The 16,033-nt window shown below is 42.0% G+C and overlaps 1 protein-coding gene across 1 annotated transcript in view; it reads left to right on the top strand.

Moving 5' to 3' along the window:
- LOC129813206 (neurexin-3a-like) overlaps positions 1-16,033 on the top strand; it is a 789,442-nt gene that overhangs the window by 352,694 nt on the left and 420,715 nt on the right. The window contains exons 18-19 of the mRNA XM_055865477.1: positions 2,871-2,897; positions 8,219-8,338. Coding sequence (XP_055721452.1) covers positions 2,871-2,897; positions 8,219-8,338 — 147 coding nt within the window. The remainder of the gene's footprint in view (positions 1-2,870; positions 2,898-8,218; positions 8,339-16,033) is intronic.

Raw genomic sequence — 16,033 nt, 5'->3', positions numbered from 1 at the left:
TTTTTAGGTCACCTGTTTTTAGTCAAGATGTTTGTGTTTTTAATGTAATATGTAATTGTTGTACTGTATGTGTGTTTATAGTTGTGTTTAATGTTGTGTGAGTGTATGTAAGTTGTTTTGTCTGAAACGTTGTTCCCCCTGCTGCTATTGGACCAGGTCTCTCTTGGAAAAGAGATGTTATCTCAATGAGAAAAAAACTGTATAATAAAGGTAAAATTAAAAAAAATAAAATCAGTTGAGACGACGGCCTATTGAAATATGTTTACACTATAGCATCACATTTCAATCCATTGAACAATTATTGCAGCAATACTCTTGGCTCTTGACCTTGATCGTAAAAAAAAATAAAAATTGTTTGTTAATAAAGTTTTTGCTCAGTTTTCATTGATCATTAATGCTTGCATGAGAATCAATTTGCTTCATGCACATGTTTTATCCGGAGTGTGTTGTTTCTTTGTTCTGCTTCCAATTTCAACTTCTCCGTTGTGTATTTATTGTTTATTTTTTGTTGTCTTATTTTGAAATTACCATATCAGAGAGCCACACAATGGTGCAATATAAACCTAATATACCTTGACATTATGACTATTATGGAGTATATAACTATAACGCAATATTAATATCCCCATAAGTCTTCCGCTCATTACAGATTACAGTGGATACACCATGATGTATGTGTGACTTTTCTGTTGTATCACATTCATATCATTTCTGATTTTTTGTAATTTTGTTTGTGAGTGGCGATGAGAATGTGTTCACATTTTTGTTTTTCTAAATATTTGCCATAGTATGAATTTAACTGTCCAGACTAATGGCTGCCTAGTTAGTTGGGTTTTGGAGCACACCGTGCAACAACAGATGGAGTAACGTAATCAAAAATAAATGCTTTTATTAACAGTGTTGTAGGCCCACAGTGAGGACAATATTTACGAATTTGAAGTCCAGGTTTCAAGTTGACAGAAACAGACAGCATTAATGGTCCCAGAGTACTTAGTACGAGCAACCTAATGGCTACAAGGTCAAAACACCAACACAGACTCACACAACGTAATCCAACACCTGAGAGCTGAAGCGACAGCACATTGTCTATACACAAACCAACAACTCCCCGAACTAGCAGAATGGATTAGGCCAAACAATGTGCTGGAACTACACAGGTAATGCAACAAAGGAGAAACAGTAGGTGCCCACTCTCTAGAACAGCCAACATGAAGTCTTTGTGGCTGTGGTAACCAGCGACGACCCCTAATGACCTGTAACTTTGCTGACTGTTGTAATTGAATGTAAAAGTCCACTGTTTGATCCCCGATTTTTAAAACTGCATGACAATATTATAATTCAACTGTCATATTGATTTGTGATTGGTTGTGAATAGGGTAGGCTAGTGTGACCATGCTATTCACACCAGTTTTTTTTTCAATTATCTCAGCGCTAAGGCGTGTAATTAAAGATGGCTATTTATTCACGTTCAGATGAGAGCTCTCATTTTTGTATGTTTGCGATAGTGCTTCTTTACACTCACTCTTTAACAAGAAAGTAAGTTGCTCATTTTGCCCTACAAAAAAACACAAATTAGTTTGTAACTTTACTACCTCAACTCACCAGTTTGAGGGACTTCATGTTGGTTGTCACTAGTTACCACAGCCAGAGTCATATTTATAGTTAAAATGTATGTATATTTCTACGATTTCTCTTCCTAACATAGCAAATGTAGAAGAAACGGCTGGAACTAGATCCCCTACATAATTTTTTTTATAATAATGTCTTCTCCACTGTTCAACCAATTCGGTAAATGTGGAGGAGGAGTTTTGCCTTGTTAATGTCCAAAAATCGGAAATTGCTTCACAGGCTCTCTTTCCGTTTCCGGTAGTTTTGGACTCGGCAGAGGCTACCTTAACCACACTGCTAACCTTATGCCTAAACCTCACCTTAAATTAATACCAAAAAGCTCATGTATTTCTTTTCTTGAATTATCCTGCCAATTTCGACTTTGTGGCTGTGGTAACTAGTGACAAAAGTCAACAGGGAAAAGCACCTGCAGTTCTAGGTCTACTTGGCATAGATTCATGTAATCGAGGAAAACCCCCACTAGATGGCGCCGATGCCTCAGTACATAGGTGGATGGAAGCGTTGGGGGACTGAACGGCAGGCCCGGGGAAACACTACGTCAACTCTCTAATAAAACAATGTTATGGGTTTTCACTGTCTATCCTTGTGTCTGACGTCATCCGTGAATCATCTTGTGTCGTTTGTCCTCATCCCTTCATGATAAAACATATTCATAATAACCTTTGTGTTCTCATCATTCTTAAGCAGCAATTGTCCCATTTATGCTTTGAGTAGACTATACATCAAATAAAACAAGAAACATGTTAATAAATACCTAATTCAGATTGATTGAATACATTTGTAAAATCCATGTAAAATGAAAACATTTCAATTCATGTGCAGGTTTCAATGCAGATTGCAGTTTTCTGGTTGAAGTTCCACTTAAATATGACTGTTTTAACAAAGTGCTTCTGAATAATGTGTAATGACTGAACAGGTTAACATGTAGCTCAATTTGTCCAGTGCCCATCCTAATACATGTGTTGAAGTGACACATATACCGTGTGTCTCCATAGGTTCATAATCTCCGAACCATATCCATTTTCATCGGCATGTTTTCTCTGTACTGTCCCCGTCTATTTCATCTGTCCCTTATTTTTGGTTGTCATGGTAGCATAGCCCTGACCCCTGACCCCTACCTTAGAGAAGTTAAGGGCCATATCCCTGTTAGTAAAGTGCTGGCTTTATAAACCCAAAAATCATTGGCCACCTACTAACCTTGTTTTATTGTTTTTCACTTTCTGTTCTTTTCTCTAACGAAGTCGGTTTCACCAAAGCTGACCTACAAGGTAGAAGGTTCAAATTCCATTCTGAGCTTGTAATGTTATGTGTCACCACTCACAAAAATACCTTGGCTTAAAGGTACTGTAAAGAAGATGACATCATCGTACACAGTGGGGTGACTTCCTGCTTACAGAAAACAACACCTGAATTTTGGCCTCAAGGTAGGGCACAAACAGAGCAAATCCAATAGCAATCGTGGCTGATTTAAACTCTGATAGTGTTGGCGGTAAAGCAGGAAGTCTTCAAGCTATGTTTGATGATGTCACCTTTAAGCACAATAGACAGCGAACATCGCCAGGTATTGAAAGATTTTTTTTCAGCTGGCTATGTGCTTGTCATAAAATGGTTCACTTCTGGAGAATGGTAGGTAGGGGCTGCAAGTCCTACGGCGTACCCAGGCTTTGCCTCGCTGGGAGGCCTGCAGGCAGCCAGAGGCAGGCAGGAGGTAGGGAGGCAGGCAGGCGGGCAGGGAGGCAGGCAGGAGACAGGCAGGGAAGAAGACTGGCAGGCGGGCAGGCAGGTGTGCAGGGAAGGAGACAGACTAATGATTGTGATGGAAAGCTTTTGCATGAATAAACATTAGCCACCTGTATGATTACAGAGCCTTCGGAAAGTATTCAGACCCCTTGACTTTTTCCACATTTTGTTACGTTACAGCCTTAATCTAAAATTGATTTTAAAAAATACATGTTCAGCAATCTACACACAATAACCTATAATGACAAAACGAAATCAGATTTTTAGAAAGTTTGCAAATGTATTAAAAACAAAAAACAGAAATACCTTATTTACATAAGTATTTGCCATGCGACTCTAAATTAAGCTCCTGTTTCCATTGATCATCCTTGAGATGTTTCTACAACGTAATTTGAGTCCACCTGTGGTAAATTCAATTGATTGGACATGATTTGGAAAGGCAAACACCTGTCTATATAAGGTCCCACAGTTGACAGTGCATGTCAGAGCAAAAACCAAGCCATGAGGTCGAAGGAATTGTCCGTAGAGCGCTGAGACAGGATTGTGTCGAGGTACATATCTGGGGAAGGGTACCAAAAAATGTCTGTAACATTGAAGTTCCCTAAGAACAAAGTTACCTCCACGATTCGTAAGTGGAAGAAGTTTGGAACCACCAAGACTCTTCCTAGTGTTGGCTGCCCGGCCAAACTGAGCAATTGGGGGAGAATAGCCTTGGTCAGGGAGGTGACCAAGAACGATGGTCACTCTGACATAGCTCTAGAGTTCCTCTGTGGGGATGGGAGAACCTTACAGAAGGGCAACCATCTCTGCAGTACTCTTCCAATCAGGCCTTTATGGTAGAGTGGACAGATAAAAGCCACTCCTCAGTAAAAGGCACATGACAGCCCACTTGGAGTTTGCCAAAAGGCATGCAAAGACTCAGACCATGAGAAACAATAATCTCTGGTCTGATGAAACCAAGATATAACTCTTTGGCCTGAATGCCAAGCGTCACGTCTGGAGGAAACCTGGCACCATCCTTACGGTGAAGCATGGTGGTGGCAGCATCATGCTGTGGGGATGTTTTTCTGAGGCAGAGACTGGGAGACTAGTCAGGATTGCGGCAAAGATGAACAAAGCAAAGTACAGAGAGATCCTTGATGAAAACCTGCTCTAGAGTGCTCAGGACCTCAGACTGGGGTAAAGGTTCACCTTCCAACAGGACAACGACCCTAAGCACACAGCCAAGACAACGCAGGAGTGGCTTCAGGACAAGTCTCTGAATGTCCTTGAAGGGCCCAGCCAGAGCCTGGACTTGAACCTGATCGAACATCTCTGGAGAGACCTGAAAATAGCTGTGCAGCGACTCTCCCCATCCAACCTGACAGAGTTTGAGAGGATCTGCAGAGAAGAATTGGAGAAACTCCCCAAATACATGTGTGCCAAGCTTGCAGTGTCATGCCCAAGAAGACTCAATATTATAATTGCTGCGAAAGGTGCTTCAACAATGTACTGAGTAAGTTGTCTGAAAACATACTTATTTTAAATTTAATACATTTGCAAACATTTCTAAAAAAAACAGTTTTTGCTTTGTCTTTATGGGGTATTGTGTGTAGATTGATGAGGGGAAAAAACAAATGTGATTGTTTTTAGAATAAGCCTGTTACGTAACAAAATATGGAAAAAGTCAAGGGGTCTGAATACTCTGCAGATCTTGTATTTTGGTATCGGGCCGTGTATAGCCTGTCTTGTCAGAGTTGCTGAGGAATCCGCTAAGTCTAGCACATTGGGTCGACACACACATCCCGAAAGGCACACACACACACACACACACATACATACACACGCACGCCCCCCCCCCCCCCCCCCCCCACCCTTCAAATACATTTAGGCCTGGAGTGCGGAAGCACCCCTGATAGGCCAGTGTGATTAGTACGCTAATTAAAGGGACGGTCGACCTAAGTTAAATTTGAGATTCATACAGTTTGACAGACAGTTTGATTAGAATGCGAGAGCAGCCTGCCATCAGGCTGGAGACTGACGGATGGGGTTTTAGAGAAGTCATGTCCATATCCAAAGTCCACTCCGAGGGGATTTAAGACATTTATTTTTAGAAATAAAGATTCCCACCCAGATGAAGAAAGAGATATCTACTGCTGTAGCTGAGTAATATTAACACGTTTCCCCTGGGAATGTGTTGAAGCAGATGAATTACAGTAGCACATTCTACAGAGAACACGGACAGACTCACACTCACACACACACACGGTAGATGAATGTCAGTTTGGCTATATGAGCACATTCAGTAGAACAGGCACACACACACACACACACACACACACACACACAGATGGATGTCAGTCTGGCTATATGATCACATTCAGCAGAACAGACATACACACACACACACACACACACACACACACACACACACACACACACACACACACACACACACACACACACACACACACACACACACACACACACACACACACACACACACACACACACACACACACACACACACACACACACACACACACACACAGGGTAGATGAATGTCAGTCTGGCTATATGAGCACATGCAGAGGTGCTCTATCTCTTCCACCTTAATAAAGCATGTCTCATGAACCACCAGGACAGATGAAAGTGTGTCTTTAGTGTTCAGGAACATTGACCTCTTCTTCACTTGCAGCTTGTATTATTGTTACTACTTTATGGATGTATTTCAGGTTACGTTGGTACCTGTAGAAGAAGAAACAAACATGAAGTGAATCATTTTATCTTGCATAAATCTTTTTTTTTTCACACGGTTTTTCCATTTCTGGTGGGAATATTGTCCCGATTTTTCACTGAATTGTTTTTTGCACTGCTGCACAGTAGAGACTGCACTTCCTCTTAAAAACATGGGATGAGTCCGGATGGTGTTGAGTCTCAAGTCCTCATATGGTCTACGTTTCCTTCCACACAGATGTATCCTCCGATATTCCCTCGCTTACTCCCTTTTCACAGAACTGGAAAGGGTCTGACCCGTTTGTCTCGGTTGTGTGAAGGAGAGTGGACGAGGACAGAGGGGTAAGGGAACACCTGTCTAGAATGAAACACAGCCCTGGACTTAACTGGACCCCACCACAACAACATTTATATAACAAAAGCATATGTCCTATGTGCACCACTTTGCTATAAAATGTTCTGTCTCGTGATCCTCTTTCTGTTACACTGGGTCATCTTCTCCAGTGTCTCTTTATGTAGACTGGTCTGGGCTAGAGCAAGGGGTTGGGGGGATGGGAGAGCTTACACCCTGGTGTCACACTTCATATTCCCTTCCGGTGGCTCTAAAACTGTGTGTTCACATGTTGCTGACATGAACGGGCATACGGGAATTACGGTGTGTAGTTACATCCAGTATGTATGCATTGATTAAGGTTATGGTTTGAACATATGTCATATTATTGCAAAAATAAACTCTCAATAACATCACATAATCTATACTCAAAAAAAGTGTTATAATCATTGTAACTTCTATTGAACAACATGTACAACGCTGTAGACTGTGTAGTAAGTAATTACCATGTTATTACACCGTTATAACCATGTTATTACACCGTTATAACCATGTTATTACACAGTTATAACCATGTTATTACACCGTTATAACCATGTTATTCCACCGTTATAACCATGTTATTCCACAGTTATAACCATGTTATTCCACCGTTATAACCATGTTATTACACAGTTTTAACATGTTTTTACAGTTATAACCATGTTATTTTACAGTTATAACCATGTTATTACACAGTTATAACCAAGTTATTACACAGTTATAACATGTTATTACAGTTATAACCATGTTATTCCACAGTTATAACCATGTTATTCCACAGTTATAACCATGTTATTCCACAGTTATAACCATGTTATTACACAGTTATAACCATGTTATTACACAGTTATAGAGACACTCAATATGACAGTACGTGACCCTAGTCTAGTCAGTTTGTCTGAATCCACCAGTTGTCTCTCATCAACCAGCCATGTTGAAAACACATCCAGCACCCTGTTCAATGTCTGGACACACTATACGTCTTACTAAAATCTACTTGAAGGGAATGCTGTGTGTTTATTTTTTTTATCTTCTTCAGTTTGGTGTACTTCTACGGTACAATAACACCTCTGTAATTCCTGTACTAATGTACTAACCTGACTAATGCATGGCCCACTGACATGCTCTGACACCTCTGCATGGCACCTGTTGGAGGAGCTGTTGGGGAGCTAGTGCTCAGACCTGTACCCTGGTATCACATGGCTCTGCCACCTGTACCCTGGTATCACATGGCTCTGCCACCTGTACCCTGGTTGGCTCTGCTCTGCCGCCTGTACCCTGGTATCACATGGCTCTGCCACCTGTACCCTGGTATCACATGGCTCTGCCACCTGTACCCTGGTATCACATGGCTCTGCCACCTGTACCCTGGTATCACATGGCTCTGCCACCTGTACCCTGGTATCACATGGCTCTGCCACCTGTACCCTGGTATCACATGGCTCTGCTCTGCCACCTGTACCCTGGTATCACATGGCTCTGCCACCTGTACCCTGGTATCACATGGCTCTGCTCTGCCACCTGTACCCTGGTATCACATGGCTCTGCTCTGCCACCTGTACCCTGGTATCACATGGCTCTGCTCTGCCACCTGTACCCTGGTACCACATGGCTCTGCCACCTGTACCCTGGTTGGCTCTGCTCTGCCGCCTGTACCCTGGTATCACATGGCTCTGCTCTGCCACCTGTACCCTGGTATCACATGGCTCTGCTCTGCCGCCTGTACCCTGGTATCACATGGCTCTGCTCTGCCACCTACAGGTCCTAGCACCACCTGTCAGGAGGACTCATGTACCAACATGGGCGTCTGTATCCAGCAGTGGGAGAACTACACCTGCGACTGCTCCATGACCTCCTTCACCGGCACGCGGTGCAATGATCGTGAGTACTGTTTATTGTCTATCTATACAGAAACACACACACACACACACACACACACACACACACACACACACACACACACAGACACACACACACACACACACACATAGACACACACACACACATAGACAAAGACGCACACACACACACACACACACACACACACACACACACACACACACACACACACACACACACACACACACACACACACACACACACACACACACAGACACACACACACACACACACACACACACACATAGACACACACACACACACATAGACAAAGACGCACACATTTTGAAGACCCCTCTGAAGACGTCTAAAGGTAATCGCTGTTTTTTTTCCTTTTTGAGGTGTTTTCATAGATGTTACAGCCACTAGGGGGTGCTAGAGACAATCCTTTATATCCTGACTGAAAGGGCTCAATTCAATTAAGTCCACATATTGATATTAACACAGTAATCCAAATGATTTAATGGAAACTATTCATTACCAAGATGGCCTCTGCATCAGGTGACCTATCAGGTGACCATCAGCTGACCTGTCACAACCGCCATCTTGGATTTGTTCATGTTCATGCCCGATGGATTTGATTGAAATTCTTGCTTCTCAATCCAACATGGACATTAAGGTAATTTTTGACATTTGGTTGAATAATTCTGTGCTGCTTTAATGTTTGCAGATTAGACAGAATCTCTTGCTACCTCTGTCCCTAAGCAGTTTGATGGTCTGGTTCTTAATGTGGACCTTGGTCATAATAACCAGCTGTCACTAGTAGGAGTGTACGTTTGAACTATTAATTATGGCCGATTTTAATATTGAGGACGCCAGTGTCAGATACGCTGAAATATATCAGCTGACAACTGAGCTTAGATGGACGTACCCTAAAGATCCATCAAAATCCACCTTATTTTGATGAATATTACCATTGCAGTGTTGACTGTGTCAGCGATACATCTAAGCCTTGTGTCGTCACGAAGATGAATTTACAAACTTTAGTAAACCAGGTGTTTTTACATTATCTTTATTTTAGTGACCTTGATTGTATCACAGCTATCCCTGAAACTGATTTAGTTGTAAAAATTTTTTGTAAATGTCTTCAACACTATTGTAGATAATCATTCCCCGTCTGAGAGTTAAAGATAGATTGAATACCTGGTTAACTTCTGAATTATCAGAAGTCATTTGTATGAGAAATGTTGCCTCGGGTCAAGGCCAGAAACACAGGATTAGGCCCGGATTGGCAATATTTTAGGCAACTGAGGAATCAATGTGTAAGACTAATCAGAAAGGAAAAATCTTATGTAACCACTTTCTGATTGTGAGGGGAATCAGGCTAAATGCTGGAAAACTGTCAAATCCTTGAAGGGTTGTACTTCTTCCTCTCTGCCTCAACAAATGTATTCAGACTCTGGCCCCATTACGGACAAAAGTGTCATCATTGATGCATTTAATGGTCTTTTTTTCCCCCAGTGGGCTAGCTTTTCAAAAGATTTGGACATTTTGCAGTTTTTACATTTGGGCAATACACAGAAAAATAAGTCATTGATGCCTTACTTGCTATAGATACCAATAAATCCACAGGGGCTTACCAACTGGAGCTGGGTATTCTCAAATGTGCTGCCCCCCCCCCCCCCCTCATTGCTACCTCAGTAACCCATATCTTAAATCTAACAGTGTAACCAGGGAATATTTGTAAAGTATGGAAAACATCTTATGTGCTGCCACTCCATAAGGGTGGGGATAGTAGGGACCTTGATAATTATAGTCCCATCTCTGGGCTTCCGTGTCTAGCTAAGAGTCTCCAATCTTAAGTAAATAAGCAACTTTGCCCTTTTTTTATCTGAGCATGGTATTTTGAATACAAATCAATCAAATCAATCTGAAATTGCCACACCTTCGCCGTGGCAATTTCCAGGACGAGACGTTCCCACGGAAGTCCTGGGGTCACTGATGCCAGGAGAGGTGTGACGACTGATTAAACCTTGAAATTATGAAATTAATTTTACTGTGTGATTTCAATTGTCGTGTTAGGTTTGTTTCAAGAGCTGATAAAGAGCTGCTCATTTTCATATGTCTTATTCCATTGTATGCTTTCTGCTTGATGTATTTTTAAAGTGAATCTCATTCAACTGTTACAATGCACCTGCAACAAAGATAGCTCAGATGTGCGAGTGCCCTTTGAATTTTAAAGTGACTGGATTGAAATAGAATGTTGGGTTGACAGGTTATCAGGCACATCCCTGTTGTCCGGTCATACCATTCAAATTTAGTTGATTAGATTAGAATCTTGGTGTGTTGTTCTTGCCTTTTGTTCACTAGCAAAATGCTAAGAAATGTTTATTCAGGTTTTGGGCAGTGAAGGGCAGTGAATTAGCTCATACTTTGAGAACTTTCTACCTAGCTCCTGTGTGTATCAGACACCTACTTATTTCTCTTAGATACTTTTTTGAACTGAAGACACGTGTTACACGTTAAGTCTTAACTTATTGGTGATAGTCATATACTCTGTGTAAATATGTAATGTATCATGCATTTCATGTTCACTGGAATGGTTTGATTGTCAATTATTTTGTGATTAATTATTTATATTAGTTGAATTGAATTGAGTGAATTGATTTGAGTATTTATTTGATTGACTATATGGCTATAATTTGATAGTTGTTAATGACACTGTACACTTAGCATCCCTGATCTACTTAACTTAATAAAATAACGCTATAACATTGGTGGGGGGGATTATCTATTTGTATCTAGTCTCTTAAAACTTATTAGGGCTGCAATCCCATTAACGGGATCGATATGACAACAGCCAGTGAAAGTGCAGGGCGCCATATTCAAAAAACAGAAATCTCATAATAAAAATTCCTCAAGCAATACAAGTATTTCACACCATTTTAAAGATACACTTCTTGTTAATCCCAACACAGTGTCCGAATTTCAAAAAGGCTTTACAGCGAAAGCACCACAAACGATTATGTTAGGTCACCACCAAATCACAGAAAAACACAGCCATTTTTCAGCCAAAGACAGGAGTCACAAAAAGCAGAAATAGAGATAAAATTAATCACTAACCTTTGATGATCTTCATCAGATGACACTCATAGGACTTCATGTTACACAATACATATTCATTTTGTTCGATACAGTTCAAATTTATATCCAAAAACCTCAGTTTACATTGGCGCCATGTTCAGAAATGCCTCCAAAATATCCAGAGAAATTGCAGAGAGCCACATCAAAAAAGCCACAAAAGCAAGCCATCCAGTTGCCCGCTAAATTGTGGAGTCAACAAAAGTCATAAATAGCATTATAAATCTTCACTTACCTTAGCTGATCTTCGTCGGAATGCACTCCCAGGACTCCCACAAGAAATGTTTGTTTTGTTCGGTAATATCCATCATTTATGTCCAAATAGCTACTTTTGTTGGTGCGTTAGGTAAACAAATCCAAAGTCACGAAGCGTTTGACATATTTGACATCGTTTGACATGTTTCTACTGACCTAACATAATCGTTTGTAGTGCTTTCGGTGAAAAGCATATTTGAAATCGGACGATTTGGTAGGATTAACAACAATATTACCTTTAAAATGATATAAGACACATGTATGTCTGAGGAATTTTAATTATGAGATTTCTGTTGTTTTGAATTTGGCGCCCTACACTTTCACTGGCTGTTGTCATATCATCCCATTACCGGGATTTTTAACATAAATCTTCAATAATGTTCCAAAAGGAGAATTCCTTTGTCTTCAGAAATGCGATAGAACAGAGCTCGCTCTCACATGAATGTGCATGGTCAGTGCATGTTCAGGTCATGATAGACCTTACTCAATCTACTCAACCCCCTCTCCTTCGGCCCCACTTCAAAGTAGAAGCATCAGACAAGGTTCTAAAGACTGTTGACATCTAGTGAAACCCGTAGGAAGTGCAAACTGACCCATATCCCACTGTGTATTCGATAGGCGATGATTTAAAAACCTAAAAAACTTCAGATTTCCCACTTCCTGGTTGGATTTTTTTCTCAGGTTTTTGCCTGCCATATGAGTTATGTTATACTCACAGACATCATTCAAACAGTTTTAGAAACTTCCGAGTTTTTTCTATCCAATACTAATAATACTATGCATATATTAGCAACTGGGACTGAGGAGCAGGCAGTTTACTCTGGGCACCTCTGTGCACCTTTCATCCAAGCTACTCAATACTGTCCCTGCAGCCATAAGAAGTTCATAGTTGCATAACGGTGAAAGTTAGAAACGTGTTGATTTAAAGTCATACTGAGAGGTAATGCAAGTCTTGCTACCTTGACTAGATTCATCCAGAGACGTACAGGGCCTGTTGTATCTATTCACATAATGATGGAGTCAGATTGATAAATGTAGTTTATTATACACTGCTCAAAAAATAAAGGGAACACTTAAACAACACAATGTAACTCCAAGTCAATCACACTTCTGTGAAATCAAACTGTCCACTTAGGAAGCAACACTGATTGACAATAAATTTCACATGCTGTTGTGCAAATGGAATAGACAAAAGGTGGAAATTATAGGCAATTAGCAAGACACCCCCAAAAAAGGAGTGATTCTGCAGGTGGTGACCACAGACCACTTCTCAGTTCCTATGCTTCCTGGCTGATGTTTTGGTCACTTTTGAATGCTGGCGGTGCTCTCACTCTAGTGGTAGCATGAGACAGAGTCTACAACCCACACAAGTGGCTCAGGTAGTGCAGTTCATCCAGGATGGCACATCAATGCGAGCTGTGGCAAAAAGGTTTGCTGTGTCTGTCAGCGTAGTGTCCAGAGCATGGAGGCACTACCAGGAGACAGGCCAGTACATCAGGAGACGTGGAGGAGGCTGTAGGAGGGCAACAACCCAGCAGCAGGACCGCTACCTCCACCTTTGTGCAAGGAAGTGCACTGCCAGAGCCCTGCAAAATGACCTACAGTGGGCCACAAATGTGCATGTGTCTGCTCAAACGGTCAGAAACAGACTCCATGAGGGTGGTATGAGGGCCAGACGTCCACAGGTGGGGGTTGTGCTTACAGCCCAACACCGTGCAGGATGTTTGGCATATGCCAGAGAACACCAAGATTGGCAAATTCGCCACTGGCGCCCTGTGCTCTTCACAGATGAAAGCAGGTTCACACTGAGCACATGAGCACATGTGACAGACGTGACAGAGTCTGGAGACGCCGTGGAGAACGTTCTGCTGCCTGCAACATCCTCCAGCATGACCGGTTTGGCGATGGGTCAGTCATGGTGTGGGGTGTCATTTCTTTGTGTGGCCGCACAGCCCTCCTTGTGCTCGCCAGAGGTAGCCTGACTGCCATTAGGTACCGAGATGAGATCCTCAGACCCCTTGTGAGACCATATGCTGACACATGCACATTTGTGGCCTGCTGGAGGTCATTTTGCAGGGCTCTGGCAGTGCACCTCCTTGCACAAAGGCGGAGGTAGCGTTTCTGCTGCTGTGTTGTTGCCCTCCTACGGCCTCCTCCACGTCTCCTGAAGTACTGGCCTGTCTCCTGGTAGCGCCTCCATGCTCTGGACACTACGCTGACAGACACAGCAAACCTTTTTGCCACAGCTCGCATTGATGTGCCATCCTGGATGAACTGCACTACCTGAGCCACTTGTGTGGGTTGTAGACTCCGTCTCATGCTACCACTAGAGTGAGAGCACCGCCAGCATTCAAAAGTGACCAAAACATCAGCCAGGAAGCATAGGAACTGAGAAGTGGTCTGTGGTCACCACCTGCAGAATCACTCCTTTTTTGGGGGTGTCTTGCTAATTGCCTATAATTTCCACCTTTTGTCTATTCCATTTGCACAACAGCATGTGAAATTTATTGTCAATCAGTGTTGCTTCCTAAGTGGACAGTTTGATTTCACAGAAGTGCGATTAACTTGGAGTTACATTGTGTTGTTTAAGTGTTCCCTTCATTTTTTTGAGCAGTGTATATCAACACAATTTTTACTTAAGTGTTGGATACTTTTTTGCGGATCTACATAATGGTGACCCCGGCTTCTAAGTCGACGGGGCTTTCCACCAACCTACAGAGACAGTTTTATTACTCATCACCGCATTTTTACCAGGAGGTTGTGTACACCTCTATGAAGTCACGTAGAGTCACACATCTTTACACTATTTTTGTTTACAAAGCTTTGCTCCATCAGCTTCCGACTTACCTAACAACACTGTTAAGATAAAAAATTATTGGATTGGTTAACTTCGGAGACTTCTTAATTTCCTTGCACCGTATGTTTGGCATAATTACCAAAATACGTTCTGTTTGGATGCTTTGAAGTCCCTGACAGAGGATTCAGACAGCTAGACAGAGGATTCAGACAGCTGACAGAGGTTGTTTTATAATGAAGGATGTGTTTGTTTTAATTGACTGTGTTGTTCATCTTAATGTGTATATTGTCTATATTTATGTTTAAATATACTTGCCTGTTTTATGTGCTTGTTTTTGTATCGTGCAGGGCTGATTTGTAAAAGAGACTTTAGTCTCAGTATTATTTCCCTGTTGAAATAAAGGTAACTAAAAAGTATTTGGTTTTACTATTCAGTGTATTCTCTCTCTCTCTCTCTCTCTCTCTCTCTCTCTCTCTCTCTCTCTCTCTCTCTCTCTCTCTCTCTCTCTCTCTCTCTCTCTCTCTCTCTCTCTCTCTCTCTCTCTCCTTGTGATTTAAGAGTGACAGGTAGAATTGTGCTCCTTTGTCATCTCTCCCCCCGCTTCCGTCTGTCCTCCCCCCCTTTCTGTCCCTCTCTCCCTCCCTGTTGTATTTCCACCAGCGGAGCCGCTGGATCAAAAGCGCGTTATTGGAGATATGGAGTGACTTAATTTAAACAACACAAGGAGAGTAATGTGTGTTTCAGGTCTGCCAGTCCGCACAAATATCTAACTTTCCCTGCGCCCTCCGCTCTAACGGATAAGACGGGAAATTACCGGTAATAGCAGGAAGACAACTGCTGTTGGGCCCACACACACACGAAAACACACACACACACGAAAACACACACACACACGAAAACACACACACACACACACACACATTCTCAGTTGCACAACATATAAATAGTAAAAAGTAACAGAGGTCATTCTGTGGGTCTGGATCAATAGTGTGATTATTGACAGGCAGATCTACTGAATGTTGACCTCTATATGAATTGAATGTGTAGTAGTGATTTTAGAGCATCATGTCTGTGCTGTGTGTGTGTGTCTGCGTTTGCGTGTGGATGTGCGTGTGTTTGTGTGTCTGCGTGTGCATGTGTGTGTGTGTTTGTGTGCATGTGTGTGTGTTTGTGTGCATGTGTGTGTGTGTGTGTGTGTGTGTGTGTGTTTCTGTGTGTGTGTGTGTGTGTGTGTGTGTGTGTGTGTCTGTGTGTGTGTGTCTGTGTGTGTGTGTGTGTGTGCATGTGTGTGTGTGTGTGTGTGTGTGCATGTGTGTGTGTGTGTGTGTGTGTCTGCGTGTGCATGTGTGTGTGTGTGTGTGTGTGTGTGTGTGTGTGTGTGTGTGTGTGTGTGTGTGTGTGTGTGTGTGTGTGTGTGTGTGTGTGTGTGTGTGTGTGTGTGTGTGTGTGTCTGCATGTGCGTGTGTGTGTTTGGCGGATCCATTGATCTGAAGATCTATGACAGTGACTAATGGAGTCTAGTGACCCAATTAACTCTTATTTAT

Source organism: Salvelinus fontinalis, chromosome 16 (genome assembly GCF_029448725.1).
Source record: "Salvelinus fontinalis isolate EN_2023a chromosome 16, ASM2944872v1, whole genome shotgun sequence".
In the NCBI taxonomy this organism is placed as follows: Eukaryota; Metazoa; Chordata; class Actinopteri; order Salmoniformes; family Salmonidae; genus Salvelinus; species Salvelinus fontinalis.
The sequence above is the reverse complement of the archived record's forward strand: the minus strand, read 5'-3'. Positions and strand labels throughout refer to the sequence as shown.